Source organism: Cottoperca gobio, chromosome 2, assembly GCF_900634415.1.
Source record: "Cottoperca gobio chromosome 2, fCotGob3.1, whole genome shotgun sequence".
NCBI lineage: Eukaryota > Metazoa > Chordata > Actinopteri > Perciformes > Bovichtidae > Cottoperca > Cottoperca gobio.
Window position 1 is genome coordinate 4,784,402 of NC_041356.1, and position 16,890 is coordinate 4,801,291.

Below are 16,890 nucleotides of genomic sequence, written 5' to 3' on the forward strand. Positions count from 1 at the left end.
AATAAAGTTGAAAAGATAGCATTGTAACATTTAGCTTTATTAACGTTTGTCACTTATTTGGAAATATAAGTGGTGAAGAGACAATAAACAACAAATATGATACTTGTAAGATAAAATGACAAGTGATGACTTTAAGATATATGAAGATCAGATGCTACTTGTGATGCTAGGATTGTTTCGCTAATATTACTGGTTTAATGTCAAAAGGAACACAAGCCTCACGATGTCACAAAGTCTGGAGACGCTCGTGTATACATCCAGTAATGTTTACTTGTATGTTTGGTCGGCACATTAAAAGTAACGTGCGATTGCAATTAACGTAAAACTCACAATATTCTCAATTTATAGCAAGTACGCATCGAGCGTTCACCGCACAACACAAAATATGTTGCTTTTTCAAAAGTATTTCCTTCAGGTTATTCAAAATATGCATGTGTAAAGTTTTTTACAATCCGTAGAGGTCAACACTGTGTTTCAGTGAGCAACGCATGCAGTATCAGAACATGTGTATGTGTGTAAATACATGTACTGCAATGTGTTGCACCTTACGTCCAATGAAAAGCAGGATTGTGCAAAATGTGAGAAAATACTTTCCTAAATAAAACATGTAATATATAAAAAGGCTGACAGTGGAGTTCAAACCTCCTCTTGTCTTGCCCGTGAGTCGTCACTGAAGTCCCGTCAGAGCAGAGCTTATGGCTGAACGCAGCACAGACAGGAAGTGCTCTCTCTCCTCACCTCTGTCTGTGGCACAAACCCAGGAACGACAAGGACCCTCCAGGACAAAGGCGTGACACACATCTAAAGAGGAAGACATTAATATTCCATCAAAAAGACCAAAAGCTTTAATAATCAGATATCACTCAAAATCCTCAAAGTTGTGTCAACATTGTGCATATATTGTGTCCTGTATGTGATTAAAAACTCACAGCGTGAGTGTGTGATCTCTCTGACGGCCAGGCTGCTGAGAGCCACAGAGGCCAGGAAAGTGTGTGTGCTCTGGTGAGTCAGCGCGAAAGGTGTGTGATGCACATTTCGCCGAGTCAACACCAAAGCGTCGTTAAACAGGAACAGGCCCACATCAGACACCTGCTCATAGGTCCTGATGATGCAGGCACAGATAGTCAAAAGGTTGATTTATTACAGATGTGCTAAGTAAAAAAACTTTTCTAGATATAAAGAGAAATCACCAGACCGGATCAACGTGAGCTGTTACCTGAGCGAGTCAGGAATCTGTTCATCGGGGCTCCTGAGCAAAGCAGCATGCTGAGTTATTATCAGCTGCCTGTTTCCTTCACTGAGGTTCTACACACACAAAACATTCATATTAAAATACTGCAACATTTTGTATGTTGTTTTGTAGGCGGTACCTGCTTCTAATGATGTAACCCTCTACATATAGTATAATCATTTATCTGCAACTGTGCACAAACTCCAGCTAAAATACTAGGAAGCTGTGTTTTACCGGACAGCCTTTGATCATCTGCTGCGTTTCCTCCATCAGTCCGTCTCTCTCCGAGTTACGCTTCAACTGAGACAGAAGAAACATCTGTGCGGTCACGGCACTGAGCACAGGAATGATTTCACACTTTAAATAAGAGTCTGTGTGAGCGGTTCACCTTTTGTATGAAATCTCTGAATGCCAGCAGGGTGTTGAGGGCAGAGGAGAGGTGTGTGTGGTCAGGGTGAGAGGTGTGTGTGTGTAGAGACAGAGCTTGAAGCAGAGTCACATACTCCTGGATCCTCCACACTGGACACAGCAGCAGCTCCTGCAGGCTTCACAAAAAGAAATGTCTGTCAACACTAATTAATAGTGTTTTGGTAAGGTTTGGTTAATAATTGCCCTGGAAATAAATAAAAGACATACAAGCGTGTGTATGTGTGTCGTTACCTCAGCATGTGGGTCGGAAGAGTTCTGTCTGCTCTCTTCAGGAAAGCCCGAAAAGGAGGCTTCGTCTCCCTGCACTGACACACACACACCGTTTGTATACATTAAACCTGGCTGTTGATTAAATTACACTTTATAGCTTTTCTGCATAAACAGTTCAGACAGAGACTAATGCTTTCATACACTCTAGAACAAGTTTAGCTAACGAGCCTGAGGGGCCTCGTGGCACGAGCACATTGTTTGACTGCACCTTGTCGATGGTGCGGAGGGCGGTGGTGTAGTTGTTGAGGTAGTTGGTGTAGACTCTGAGTTTTGAGCACAGCTTTACAAACACATCTCCAACACACTGCTCTGCACCCCACTGCTGCAGCCTGACCTCTAACTCTACCTGGAACACCCTGCAGCAGACACATGCACATCCATCAGGGCATGGCCACACAGAGGGAGCAAACAAGACAGGATAATGTGTGCGTGTGCGTGTGTGTGTGTGTGTGTGTGTGTGTGTGTGTGTGTGAACCTGTTGAGCTCCAGTATCTGTGTGACGGGGCTGAGGACAATGTGGATGTCTGCGTAGCTGAGGATGGCTCTGTTGGAGTTGAGAGCTGCTGTAAGAGGCTCCTGGTACACCTTCAGCACAAAGGAAGGGCAGGCATCAGGTGTGCACTTTGCTATTCTAATATCGACAGATCAACATGAAACCTTTCTGCATCTAAATGGACGTACACAACACTCGCTCGGTTGGTGGTTGCTCTGAAAACACCTAGTTCAAAAAGGTATTATCTAAACGCCCCATAGTTTGCTCAAGGGCCCAGTTCCTCTTAATTGTCGGTGGCTGTTTTCTGGACTTCATTCAGTTTCAGAGGAAATATTTCTAAGTCTGATTAGATTTCATGTCGAGTGGGACTTCCCCTGAAACAATGGCATCTCAGCAACTTAACATGTGATGGTGTCACTTAATTTCCTGAATCAAAGACAGTTTAATTATCATTATCTTTAATGATCAAGGCGTACCTTCAGCACAGCAGCCAGTCTCCCCAGATAAAGACACTCGCTGTAGTGGAGCTCTCTGGCAGCTGCACCTCTCCAATCTAACGCCGTCTAAACACAGAGAGAGAGAGAGAGAGAGAGAGAGAGAGAGAGAGAGAGAGAGAGAGAGAGAGAGAGATGAAGTGTGCTCCTTCATCCTTCTCTGAATGGATAAGTTGAAAGCACACCCACACACACACACACACACACACACACACACACACCTGTGGTAGCTCAGGTATCAGGCTGTGTGGTGCTAAAGAGAAATCCTCTGCTCCTTTGCGCCACTTTTCCCCTCCACTCCCCTCTTCTCCCTCCTTCCCCTTACTCCATCTTGTCAGGAAAACAGCAAGAAACTCCAGAGGTCTGATCTGAAGAAATAAAAGACACACACACACACACACACACACACACACACACACACACACACACACACACACACACACACACACACACACACACACACACACACACACACACACACACACTTGGATGGGCTGTTATACTGATGGAAGTTTGAATGACGTGTGTATTATTCCCACCTCTCTCTGTCTTGTGAGAGCAGTGAGCCCCTCAGTCAGAGCCTCATTTACATCGTTGGACACACAAAGCTCCTCAAGGCAGATTTTCTCCCATAGAAAATGACCTAGACATATATGAATAGATTCTTCAGAACATCTACAGGACACAGAGCGTGCAGGCATCTGTTTAAACGTGCCATTGCTCCAGCTGTATGTGTGTGTGTGCAGAACCCACCCAGAGCCCGGCCCCTGGCCTGGAGGCTGACCCGCTGCAGCTGTGTCCCCAGGCAGTCCCTCATCTCCTCCACAGCCTCGTCCATCCACTGAGCCTGTCTGCACCAGCCCTGCAGTACGCTCTCACACACAAACTGCAGTGCGGGGGCTGCTGCTGGTTGGTTTGAGAGTCCGGTGCACACACTGCTGTGGGACCACTCACTCAGGACTGGGAGGTAAAACAAAAAATATATATATTGCTTGTGGCTTCAACATGAAGCCTCACAGTCCTTTTACACTTGGTGGTGGGGCCTGTAGTAGACTCAACAAGGTGTAACCCTAAAGATTTCAGTCCTGGCTGATTTGGTTGTGTAGCAACAGCAGGTGCGGTTTAATACTACAGCTCCCAAAGAGCATGTACTTCAACTTGGAGCTCTTGAAAAAGAAAATTCAGTTTAAATTTCTAATTCAGTCTTGTGCATGGGTGACTCACTACTCTGGAAACATCCGGTGGCAAGACCCATAGGTGTCCGAACCTCCAGACCAGTCAGAGTAGAGAGAGTGTGGATGAGAGCCGCTCCTGATGCTGAGGGAGAGGGAGAGGGAGAGGGAGAGGGAGAGGGAGAGGGAGAGAGAGAGGGAGAGAGAGAGAGAGAGAGAGAGAGGAGAGGGAGAGGGAGAGGAGAGGGAGAGAGAGAGGGAGAGAGAGAGAGAGAGAGAGAGAGGGAGAGGGAGAGAGAGAGGGAGAGAGAGAGAGAGAGGGAGAGGGAGAGGGAGAGGGAGAATGGAAGCTAGTGAGACAAATGCAGAGAGAAGTGTGCGTGTCCTCACATCTGGGTCTACCTACCAGATGCAGCCAGCGGGGAGAAGATGTCAATCCCCCCTCTTTCCTCACTTGGTACGACCCAGCCACATAGTTTTTCCCAGAATTCTCTGTGGTCAGGGTTCAGTAGAGTCCTCTCTGACAGGCTTCGACCTGAAGGAAAAAGTAGATTTGTAAAATTAAAAGAAAAATAACTGAAAAGGAGATATGTCAACATTTCAGAGTCTAAGATTCTTAACTGTTTAAAACTGAACAACATGCAATTTCAACTTTAACCAATCCAGTTTAAAATGTCTAAGTACATTTTCTCAGTGTGCGGAACCTTTGTATGTTCTAACAGTTAGGAATTGTACCCCAGGGCTCACTGATCGAGTCTATGGTGAGTCACGAGTAGTGTAAAACCAAAGTTAGATTTATGATAATTACTTTTGGGGCAACTCCTAGCTAAGGGAGCAGGATAGCCAGGGACTAAGTGTAATTTTAGTTTTAGGAGATGTACTTCACAGTATCCTGAGAGATAAAGTTGCACTGGAACTAACCCTGGCAGTGTCTCCACACATTAAGAAACACAGGATTATTCATTCTCACTGTGAAGCAGACGGATTTCTTCAGTTCCTCCTGGAGCTAGTAGGCCCAGTCTCTTAACTCTCTGCCCAGTGATAGCGCTGTCCACCTGGGTTAAGAGAGCCGAGAGTGTCCCTCTGTGGTCGTACAGCACCACGATCACTCCTGCCTTCACACCACTCAGCAGCAGCTACATGAAGCACACAGAGAAAGAAAAAGAGCAGAGAAGTATGAGCGGTTCATCTTCCCACTGTGTCTTTTCCTCTTTACACGCGTCATCGCTGCTCACACAGAGTACTCGTCCTTTATTTTACCTCATAGGCAGGAATTCTGTTGGAGATCAGCAGCAGGAGGGCAGGAGTGGTCCGATGGATGGGAGGGGCCGTGTGTGGCACTGCAGGTCTGCTGGTGAAGAAGGACAGCGCTCCACTGGCTCTGTTCAGTCTTTCACTGAAAGAGAAGATGAGGTTTGGATAGCGTTCACATCCCAGCGTCAGTACATAAAATGGCATATTAATAAAACTAGAATTACCGCCTTGCGGTTGTGTGACTCCACCAACCAGCTAAGCTGCTGTTTATATCCATGTCTGTCCAACATGCCATCATTATATCCTATTAGAAATGTGTGTGAAGTAGCAGATGAATCCTTGAGTTATGGCCTAAAAATTCACATGTGAAGTGTGATCTGTGATCTTCTACCCGTTCATCCTTGAGTCCAAGTGGACGTTTGTACCAAATTTGGAGAAATCGACTCAAAAGGCAGATAACATTGAGGATGAGTGACACGCTACAGTCGATGTGTAGACAGTCACCTGCGAGGACCAGAGGTCTGGACTCTCTCCAAGCTCTGAGCTGCAGTCATGGGCTGTTCTCTGTCCAGGCTAAGACAGACGCTGGGGGACCCGACAGTCCTCGGAGGCCAGGAGAGAGAAGGCCAAGAGCTGAATGTTATTGCAGAGCTGGGCCTTCCTGTCTGCGTACTTCCACCTCTGGCTCCTTCTGGCTTTGTGTAGCTGCCCCAGACTCTCCTGGTTCTCATAGAATGTCCTGCGAATATGACAGATATTAGCACTGGTCTCTAGGTACTCTGAGATAACTGAAGCCATTTCTGCCTAGCAGACCAGGATACAGTACATCTGTTGTGATCAGGACAATGTGTCTTTTTAAGGGATATTTCATAAGCTACTTGACACTGTATATAGTGTAGAGGGCAGAGGAAGGACCTTGATTTTAACACAGAAGCACATTGATGTAAAGGCACAGAGAAACAAATAAGAAACTAAAAGTAAAATAATAATCTCTTAAAAAATCTATTTGACACCATGTTGTTTATTTTGATTTCTTTCGTCTACTCACTCTTCTCCTCCTGTAGTTTGTCTCTGATCACCTGCCTGATCCTCCTCTCCTTCCTCCTCTCTTCCTCCTCCTCCGTCCTCCCCAGGCTTTGTTGGTTGAGGGTCCCGTACTGCTCGGCTGCCTCCCGGGGAGTGAGCCTGTCCATGGTAGCGACACAGGACACGTAGTGGTTCTTCCACGCTCCAGATTCTTTCTCTGCTGGAGTGTAGGGAAGGAACCAGCCTCTCGTGCTGCACCGTTCTGCCCACAGACAGTCCTGGGCAGAAAGAGACGGAGGGAACGCAGAAAAGAAAATGTCTTAACAATTAAAAACTGTAGTAAAAACGATCATCTCTCTCTTCTGGGCCTCTCACCTGCTCAGCAAGGAGCCTCCAGTGCCAGCTGACCTGGGCAGCAGAGCAGAGGTCACGAGGGGACAGAAATGACATCACATACAAGGACAGGAAGCGTGGCAGCACCGCCGTGAAGTCCACCTGAGTCACAGGAAGTGTCTCCATCAGCAAATCCCTGCAGCACCTGCTCACATGGTCGAGGTTTTTATTTAAAGAGTAAAAAAAAACGTTTCTACAACAAAGCACAAAGCATCAATACCTTCTTTCTTTTTTTAAACGTGAAAATTAAATGTAAATGTAAATACACACTTAATTGCATTTGAGGAATATAGGCATAGTTTGCTTTGCAGGATAGTTTGGCTGGTAGCAGCTAAAGTTAATAGCCATGTTGACTGACATGACTTGTGATCCTGTTTGATATTATGTGTGAATACTTTTGGCAATGAACTAGCAAAACTCTCGTCTTTTTTAAAAGAAAGCACAGAAAGCCTCAGCACAGGTTGATAGTGCAGGACGTAGGTTGTCTTAGATTGATAGTGATGGGCTATGAAAATGAGCTAATACACAATAAAGGGGCAGAGAAAGGCCTTACTTGAGCTGTGACTTGGTGCAGTGTGTGAACAGAGAATACAGCAGGTGTTTCCTCTGTCTGTCAGTCCACAGGTCAAACCAGTGGAGCACAAGGTTCATCCTCTCCTCGAATAACTGGCAGGAAGTGGGGGAAAACACACTTTATACAGTCAGTGAAGAACGAAAGGTGAAGGTGCACCTCATTGCATAAGAGTCTGACTGCGCTGCCAAAAGCTACAAAACTGCTTTCCAACTCACTGATGAAAAGCAGGAATAAAGAGAACAACGAATCAGATGGATGGTGTGATTATCGGGTGAAAACATTGGTCTAATGGGGCCGATTAATGTCCTCAAAATCCTTGGAGTACTGCCTATTTGTGTTACTTTTTTCTTCGTCTCCAGGACACACTGTGCTATTATTACCGTCTGTCCTTCAGGAAACCGCCATGCGTTGTTTTTACTATATGCAGTGGGATTTAAAGACAGAAGTACATAAGGCCGGTGGACATACTGAAACATGGATGCACTGTATTCAAACAGTCAGGAAAACAAAAAGACTGAAGGTGCACTTTTAAACAGCAAAAGTTATTATCATATAGATATATGTATATCATCTGAAATAACAATAGTTATTATTATATATTGAGCTATAATACTCAAATGGTAAAGTGATTATGGGATTCAATCTCTTAGTTTCAAGAAGGACAAAAGCTCTTAATGTATGTGAAACCTTTTCCTACCCACTACAATAAGTTGCAATGTACATGGAAAAAAAATGGACAAGGTTTTTCTTTAAAACACATTTTTTATTTGACCCTTATTACTCAACTGTAATACTGTATGCATGTCAAACAAATATGCTTACTTTTGAAAAAATTACACTTAACAGATAAGCTAGCTACAATATGAAAGAATGCATGTACCTTAGAGTAATTTAACTTTTTCTTGTGTGCGCAGTCGCACTGGAAGCACAAAGTGGGGACTTTCCGCCAGTGAGCGCACCTGTTCCAAATCAGGTTAACTGGCTAATTACCTAAACTGAGTGTTTACTTTATGTCATCATTGATAACTCACATATGCTCCATACTAGAATAATTTGGTCATTCCTGCCATCTGGTGGCTATAAATAAAAATAAATCTGGAAGTGTATCGCTTTTTTCTGCGGGTCTGACCTGCAGGTTGCTCCTCTTGTTGTTCAGGGGAGTCCAGGAGCTGAAGCGGAGGCTGCTGGCCTGCTGCGGGTCGTAGTCCGTCCCGCGGAGCTGCCACCGCTTCACCGAGTGAGGGAGAGACTTCATGTCCGTCTCCATGTTCTCACACAGGATGACCCGCTGCGAGAAAACGCCTCGACTCCTATTCAATGTCAGATTTCTCAGTGTAAAAAGAAAAGGCTTGAATAGCAGGCTGCCACTGCGCCGCGCTGCTCCCAGTTACCTTAGAGACGCGTCAACAAAAGGATGCGCACATTCCTTCACACCGCGCAGCCTCCTGCACGTGAATAAGTCATAAGATCATACAGCAAACAGCAGGCTGTCAGCATAAAGAAAAGTCAATCACACTGTCACTTTATGTTGTACAACTTCTTTGATCATTCCTTTATGGATTTCTTTTTTTAATATGGAAGGAATAAGATTACTGTATACAATCATATTGGTCCACAAGATACACTTTCCAAATGTATATCTATAATGATGTGATTAATTAATCAATGTATTCATTCGCATGTTTCACACACCCCCTACTGCTCATACGACAGGAATACTTTGAGGACAATGTGGATATTAAATGGACAGAAAAAGCAGAAACAATACAAGCTCTGTTACAATCTTACTAACCGCAGTACAGGAAGAGAACGTACACACACATTTAAAAGTTATGCACCTGGAGATTCAGACAACACATTTATTAGGTCAATAAAAATAAAACCACCAAACAGTTAAAACACTTCATAATAATCTCGCCCCCCCCCCCCCCCACACACACACACACACAACACTGGTTAAAATAAAATAGGATTTACAATCAAAGCAGCATCAAATGATTCTTAAAACACAGAATCCAAACCCGTTCTATGCAAGTAAATTAAACAATTAAGAACCAATAAGGCAAAGATGATTAAATTAAAAACATTAAGGCATGGTTGTGATGTCAACATTTGGATAATTCAGTATTTCCCAGCGTCAAACCAACACACCAGTGATAATTGTGTTTTGCATGTTGCATGGATACGTGCAAACATAATCGACACTGAACGAGGTGTTGGAGGTGAGATCAGGCCACTCGCATGTAGCAAGAAATCATATGCAAAGATCACAAACTGGGGTCACTCATAACATACACAGCTGTTTCCATGTTCACACTCTACTGTGCGTTTATAACGTATTTTAAGATTGAATAATTTAAGTAGAACGTAACTTAATAAGGAAACTTTTCTGTATTTATATTGATAAATTAATCTGTGGGTCTTTAGTTTGTGACGTTGCAGTTACACTGACCTGTGACAAAGAGAAGGCAAAGTGCAACAGAGTGAGTTTATATATATATATATTATATCTGAAGTTTGCAGTCAGTTCACTTTTAACAAAGCTGAAGATCCTTTCAAGGAATTAATCAACTGTTGGAGAAAACAAGGTGATTGTTTTAGATTAATATCATAGCAAATGTATTGTAAATCTAAATTGTGTGGAAAGGAATGAACTGGCTACAACTGGACTTCAAACTGGTCATGACAGGGATGCACTAACGCCAGTATATAAAGTACTGTAGGTCAGATAGTAACTTAGGATCTCATAGATCTTAACCCTCCCCCGATATGACTATAAGAGAGAAGACAATACACTATCTGATTTACCAGAAGAGGTGGGGAAGTTAACTATTGTTGTCTTGATTCAAACTATTTTCTACTATAAAGGCTGTTAGTGCATCCCTGTTGTGACATCTTACAATACATCCATGTCGCTGTACAGAGAACGCTGGTGAACCGCTTTGCTGCCATTTCTGCCACAATACTTAAGAGAAGTAATGCCTCGAGCTTGCTTCAACTCCACCTTATGCCTCCGGGTGGCGTGGGTCCAGGTCAGATGGGGTTTGAGAAGAGAAAAATCACATACTGGCCGTCCTCGGGATCTCTTGGGAGTCGGCTAGATTCAGCTTTTGACTGGAGAAGCAGAGTAAAGGAAAAAACACAGCCGAAGATCTGAAGCGTTTAACAATATCAGTGCTGGAGTGATGAGAAACACAAAGAGGGTCTTTCACTTTAAAGACTGGTGACTGTTATAATCAAAAGGATACATCGAAGAACTCAGCTCCTCAAGCTGGGGAGAAAAAGAACATTTAGATCCCGTCAGCATGGCAGCAGTTTGTGTATAAAAACACCTTCTAGATTTGATCCCTTTCAACAAGCAGCTAACTAAACTCTCTAAGAGTTTAACACTTAGGAGGGAGTAAGCAGCTAAATCCTTGCTGGGATGTAGAGTAGTTGCACCACATCAATGAACAGCTTTATCCAGGACGACATGAAGCACATGCAACAGCACAACGAGCTCAATGGTGTCCTAGTAGAATGATATTACTCAAACATAAGTAAAGAAATATAGTGAGGACTGATTCAGAACATTTGACAGGTGATGCTATTACAGTCTTACATTTAAAAGTAATTTGTCCATGTTGGTGTCGGAGGCCACTTTCTTCTGGTCCTCTGGCATTTCGTCCGCCTCGCCGTAGAGGTCAAAGTGCAAGCGTGCCAGCTTCTCCTGCATCTCTCTCACATGCTCCATCTGGCCAATGGAGCACTCGTTGCCTGGCACGGAGAGGGGATACTTATTTAATTTAACAACCACACATTATCAGGTGTTAAAGGTGACATCTTGTTTTTATCTTAAGACACAAGTGGGACAATGTGTGACGGATCCCCCTGAAGTCCAAATTACCAAATGCTTGTAGTTTCCCTGAGTGGAAATCGTTGAGGAGACTGAGCAGGCCGTTCTCCATCTCCTGTACGTCTGAAACATCAGTCAGAAAGGAGTGCTGGATAATAGGTGCTGCCTGGCCCTGCTTCTGAATAGATTTACCAGCCACACCCAGATGATGCTTGGGTTTGTCTCTAACCCCCCTGGAGAAAGACAGAAGCAACAAAAATAGGAGTGATTATAGTTCGTGTAACAGATCAGAACCGACTAGCATCCTCACATACTTTCATCTGAGGAAGACACAAATATGAATAATCGTATTTGCATATTTTCTACCTCCTATTTTTGCTCTTTTGGCTGGAGTGTGTCCCCGCGTTATGGCTGGAGCCTCCGTGCCGTCCCCCGGAGGTAGCGCTGCTCTTCCGGCCAGAGCCACCGGTCGGAGCCGCTGTGCTGGTGGAGATTTTGGGACTCTTTCTCTTTAGCTTTCGCTCCTCCATAACTTCATGTTACGGTCTCTGTCTAGTTAGCTAGATAGATGGCAAAACACAACACGTTCACCCAAGGCACTACAGACAACACTGTAACCCAAAGCTTACTGTAGCTAAACATGCAGAAACAACACCCTGTTAGATATTAATGTGGTTCGTGACCAAGCTAACGTTAGCTTATCAGCTAGCTAGTCGGCTAATCTTCAGACTCACTAACAGAATGCACGTTCAAGTAACATCCCACGAACAGAAGCCGAGGGACACATGTACTCACGATTACTGCAGAGCTATCGTTTGTCGTCTGTGGCACTGACAGATAGTCCACACGATTCTAACACTTGTTGAAAAATAAATAACAAATGCGTATGTACCCTGCAGGCTAGTTAGTTAGCCTGTCAACTCAGAAAACTTCCTGTTTTGGTGGGACGCAACGGACCGAATCATGGCCACGTTCCAATCCCAAAAGTATTCACTACTACATTACGGACTAAACGATAGTATGCCTTCACACTTAACAGTGGTGCAATTAAATTGTTCTTGACTTTTGGACTAGCACAAGAGTACTTATTATTTGAAGAAGTCTGCTGTAATTTAATGAAAGTTTCTCACAATTAGCCTACGTATTGTCTCCCAGAGGTCTCAACCACGAATTGGAACTGGGCCTAACGTCGACCGTATTTCATTATTATCTTGTTGAATATCTTGTAAACAGTGACACTTTGCTGGCAAATATTATTTACACAAATTGATTTAATAAATTTCCTCCTGTATTTGAAGCATTAAAAAAGCATTTCTATTATTTCTTCTAGGCCTATTTTGTGCAATGTACTGGGTGTTTTATGCCTATTGTGTCTTTGTTTTATTGTAAAATATAATAAAGATAATAATAAAAAATATAAAATCCTGAAAACATATTAGTAAAAGAAAACCTACTGCTTGATTACGGCGAAATGCATTCCAAGTAATCCATTTCTTACACTTTTTAATGTTGATTGTTGAACTTTTCTTTCTGTCCATATATTTGTATTTATTTGTGTATCAACAATTGTCTCTGTTTGTAGATGTTGTTCAAAACCTTTGGAATAGCACATCTCAAAGAGGACTTTCTCTTAGAAACTGAACTGAACTGTGACTGAGATGTAGTAGCAGTAAATAACCACAAGGGGGAGATAAGTGAACATCCAATACTGATCCCCCTCTTTTCAATTAATGAAGTATAACTAGCTGATAAACATGCTGAAAAGAAGCAATTTATACATTTCAATTACCAATGAAGGTTTTGACAAACACAAAATATATTCACAATGCTGATAGTTGAATTCCATAGCTGAGCACCATTCAATCCTTTATTAGTGTACAGCCATATGTTTGCACCGAATGAGGATTAAAGTCTGTGTAGGTGACAGTCTTGAATAACTGCACAAATAGCTGATTAAATTAACTTTTCCTGACAACGAAGGGAAAATAATTATCTTTTCAATTTCATTGCTGTTGTCTTGTTGCTATTTACAAGATGGATCTGTCTTCCTAAACATGATTTTTGGATTTATAGCTCAGGAAATAATGCAACAGTGAACGTTTGGATGTAACAGTGTGCAGCCTTTATTATTGAACGTGTTTTCCTTAACAAAGGCTCCTGCTTCCTGTTAAGTTGTAGTAGGATTTCCATATATTGGAGTTGATTCTATCAGGCTCTGCAGGCTTAAATAGTTAATTGCTTTATATTGAGACACACATGAGTTTCTGCATCTCCCCACAATGCAAACTTGAATAAGGTTTAGTCTTCCGTGTGCGTTAATGGAACTTAATGGGTAATTGGATGTCTAATTGGAAAATCCTCCTTATTTTCCACAGTCAGTTAAACACTATTCCACCAATGCAAAAATACAATTTAAAGTACAATTATTGCTATTATTGAGGTTTGTTTTAAATATTTATATTCCAGTTACTCCTGTCCCAGCCGAATTGAGACTTTTTCATGTTCTTGTCATCAGTGCATCACTTGGTCCAGTCAGCTGGTTGTCCATACTAATACTAAATGACCAGTGTGTGAGATCCACATGAATTTAGTCTTGGCTCAAGTATTTGTAGGCCATTACCTTTTTATATTTAGGACGGCACCGCAGCCAATGAACAATCTCGAAGTGGAAAAATTCCCTGAATTCTTGAAAAAGTTCCAGAGTTTTGGGGAAAGTACCTGCTGTGGAAACTGGACTCGTGCTGGCAGATCACGTTCTCTCTCCCTCCTACCCTTACTGCTTCATGAGCCCATGTGTGTGTGTGCTAGTGTGTGTGTGTGCTGCGTGACAGTGGCTGAGTGAAGTGAACCAGCATAAAATGTTACAGATGAACACATTTAGACTGCTGCGTCTACACAGCCATTAACTTAGTGGATGTACACACACAGGCAGAGAAGCACAAACACACACACACACACACACCTATCTCTCATCCGTAATTGCCATGTAGGTGCTGTTCGGAGAGCGAGCTACGAGTTACAGCCAGTTCATTCTTTTCTCATGTGCTTGAATTATGCATTGGATTGTAAATGACTCGTTTAATTACACACCCCGTCTTCCTGCTAATTCTAAGTTACCTGCCTTTCTAATGCAGCATTATTCCAGCATTTAAACAGATTTGCTTTAGCCGCTGAAGTAATCTGAGCTCTAAATAAATGACACAAAAAAAGTATAAAATACTCAGATCTGCCTGTATGTGATGAGCCCACACGATTTTATTAAGATAAATAAGACCCTTCTGTTTTTGTCCGTAATGAATAACGTCATTACTTCACGCTGAAATTAAATGTGCGTGTCTTTTTTGAGTCTTTTTCTCTGTGGACTTGACCCATAAATCAGAGTAGAAATGTTCATGTCGTATCAATCGGAGAATAAAAGCTTGAAGGCCGATCTATTGTTTCTATTCATGTGTGTTTTCCATGTACATCCTTGTTCAATACTCTATATCCCCCAGTGTGACAGGACTCTCAGGGGACTTGTAAAGTAGACACTGGGTGTGTGCGCAGGTCTATTGGGAATTAGGGCTAAGCAGAAGGCTACAAGTGTGTGTGCTCGTGTGTGTATGTGTGTGTGTTTTCATCTCAGCAGCTGTGACCCAGAATAAGACATGTTTTTATCCCTTCATGTTCCTTCCTCATATACCTCTCACACACACACACACATGCACACATGGCCACAGTTGAAATGAGTGTTTACGCTTAAGAATGTACCGGGTAAATCGTTCTCCGTCTTCTGTATGAATAAATGTTGTGTGTATCTTGTCCTTGTCCTTGTCCTCCATTTGTCTCCCGTGCAAGGACAAGGAGCAGGGGACACGCACAGAGCAGGACTGGCAGAGATGAATGAGTTAAAAAATAATAAAAAGGCTGCATTGGTTTTGTACGCCTGACTGACTGGCATTGAAATATTACAGGGATTTTAATGCATGATTTTACATGTGGCGATGCAAAGTGTTTCACTGCGTGTAATGTTGCACTGCACTTAACATGTAATTAACTTACACGGCACACACATTACAACAAATGACGAAAAGCATCTTCTGAGAGTTCAAAAATGTGTTTTCAACACTCACGTGTGTTACAGTTGACGAAGCCGCAGTCACATAATGCGCTGCAGTAAAGATGTGTTTTTTAAATGTTATTGATCTTTACATTTTTTGGGAGGGGTGGCCCCTTTTATCAGCCCCTCCATATGTCTGTGCACGTTCCTACTGTAGAGTTAAGAGTGCATGTTCACACTGTGTGCTGTATGTACTGCCTGTGAGGAAGCAACTCAATCTAAAGTAAGAACTTAACATCAGTGATTCAGTCCACCTGTCAATCTCCACATCCTCAGTTCTCCTCTTTAACTTTCGTCCCCCCCTCATTCAACCCCCAGTCTCCTCCTTTCCCTGCACCCCCTCCCATTCGCCTCTTCCTGTCCTCCACTTACCACTCTGTAGAGGGTCCAAGTGACATTTGGCTGTCCCCTGCCTCGAGGGGGTCCAGGAGATGCAGACGTTTTTGGCAGGCAGGCACAGGGACGCCTAGGGGTCCTGACGGGGACTCCTGGACTCGGAAGAGAAAGAAAAGTACACATCATAAAATGCACCCGCAGTCAGAAACACACGTAGGCTCTCGGGGTGCACATGCATAAGCAAACAATTGCACAAACAGAGAAGAGCTAACACAGACACACACCGACACATGTAAATGTATTTGCACAAACACTCGTACACCTACCAATCAAACACACATAATGAAGACACAGCGGACGGTGAATGTGAGAAGGCGAGGGAAGCTGCCCCCACGGAAAAGTTTGGAAAACAGAGAATAAACTGGGATTTAAATGTGAAACTAAACTAGTGAGCTTCAATATAAGCGTCTGGCTTGTTTCCCCCGTCCCCCCTTTCAGAACTTGTAATGCTGTGTATTACTGCTTTTCAAACCCACGGAAGAAGATTAGGGCTACATGTGAACAATGTGTTCGAGTTCTGAGAGTAAAGTCACAATTGTATCCTCAGAATTCTGACTTAAAGATCAAATCAAACGTTTCTCCACACAGAGAATAAAAGATTGTTTTCCGATGGACATGTTGGTGGTGTGACTACACACGCGTCCCTCTGAGATCCCTCCTGTCTTTCCTCCCTTTCCACTCTCCTCTGTCTCTTCACAGAGATAATACTGGTCACCGGGGGAGCGACAGAGCGAGGGGAGATGGAGATGCGGGGCTAATTGCGGGGTGCTGGAGCTCGTCTGCGTGCCACTGCCCGCTGTTTTTGGCTCAGCCATAATTACCTGGTAGCCGCAGATGTTTCACACCATTGTTGTACACCCAGACAGAGAGGAAGGGACGGATGGATGGACGGAGAGAGGTGGGGACATGTGAAGAGGGAGAGACAGAGGGCCAAAGTTCTGCACACAAGCAAAGAAACAGACGCTTTCTCTCTCCATTCATCCATCAATCCATCTATTTTATTCATCTCTTTCAATCCATTATCAAAGCAACCTTTTTATATTTGCACCTTGAGTGTTGATAGGTGAGGATAATTCTTTGTGTGTGTGTGCGGGGTGCAGCCTTCCTACTGAGGCAGAACAAAGTAGCGTAATAACTCAGACACTGAGCTGACCCTCTCTGCTGCTCTGGAGGTGTGTGTGTGTGTGTGTGTGTGTGTGTGTGTGTGTGTGTGTGTGTGTGTGT

The 16,890-nt window shown here is 43.4% G+C and overlaps 2 protein-coding genes across 4 annotated transcripts; both read right to left on the reverse strand.

The window, feature by feature from the left end:
• Window positions 1–29: 29 nt before the first annotated feature.
• On the reverse strand, window positions 30–8,689 carry ect2l (epithelial cell transforming 2 like). Its single transcript, XM_029445314.1, has 21 exons — window positions 8,466–8,689; window positions 7,316–7,428; window positions 6,745–6,907; window positions 6,392–6,647; window positions 5,848–6,082; window positions 5,350–5,485; window positions 5,060–5,225; window positions 4,496–4,624; window positions 4,142–4,234; window positions 3,671–3,877; window positions 3,457–3,560; window positions 3,139–3,285; window positions 2,900–2,986; window positions 2,406–2,515; window positions 2,139–2,286; window positions 1,892–1,965; window positions 1,620–1,776; window positions 1,466–1,531; window positions 1,217–1,305; window positions 930–1,102; window positions 30–801 (listed from the first exon to the last, which is right to left on the reverse strand). The coding sequence occupies exons 1-21, from the start codon at window positions 8,601–8,603 to the stop codon at window positions 668–670; spliced, it is 2,925 nt and encodes a 974-aa protein (XP_029301174.1). The 5' UTR covers window positions 8,604–8,689; the 3' UTR covers window positions 30–667.
• Window positions 8,690–8,858: 169 nt separating this feature from the next.
• On the reverse strand, window positions 8,859–15,754 carry ccdc28a (coiled-coil domain containing 28A). Of its 3 annotated transcripts, none has more exons than XM_029445348.1 (6): window positions 15,643–15,754; window positions 11,538–11,731; window positions 11,223–11,404; window positions 10,938–11,092; window positions 10,585–10,607; window positions 8,859–10,450 (listed from the first exon to the last, which is right to left on the reverse strand). In XM_029445348.1, exons 2-6 carry the CDS (start codon window positions 11,699–11,701, stop codon window positions 10,396–10,398), a joined length of 579 nt encoding a protein of 192 aa, XP_029301208.1. In that variant the 5' UTR covers window positions 11,702–11,731; window positions 15,643–15,754; the 3' UTR covers window positions 8,859–10,395. The 3 variants fall into 3 exon arrangements, with proteins under 3 accessions (XP_029301208.1, XP_029301215.1, XP_029301199.1); XM_029445355.1 differs by lacking the exon at window positions 15,643–15,754 and adding an exon at window positions 12,302–12,428; XM_029445339.1 differs by lacking the exon at window positions 15,643–15,754 and adding an exon at window positions 11,967–12,227.
• Between the last annotated feature and the right edge of the window lie 1,136 nt (window positions 15,755–16,890).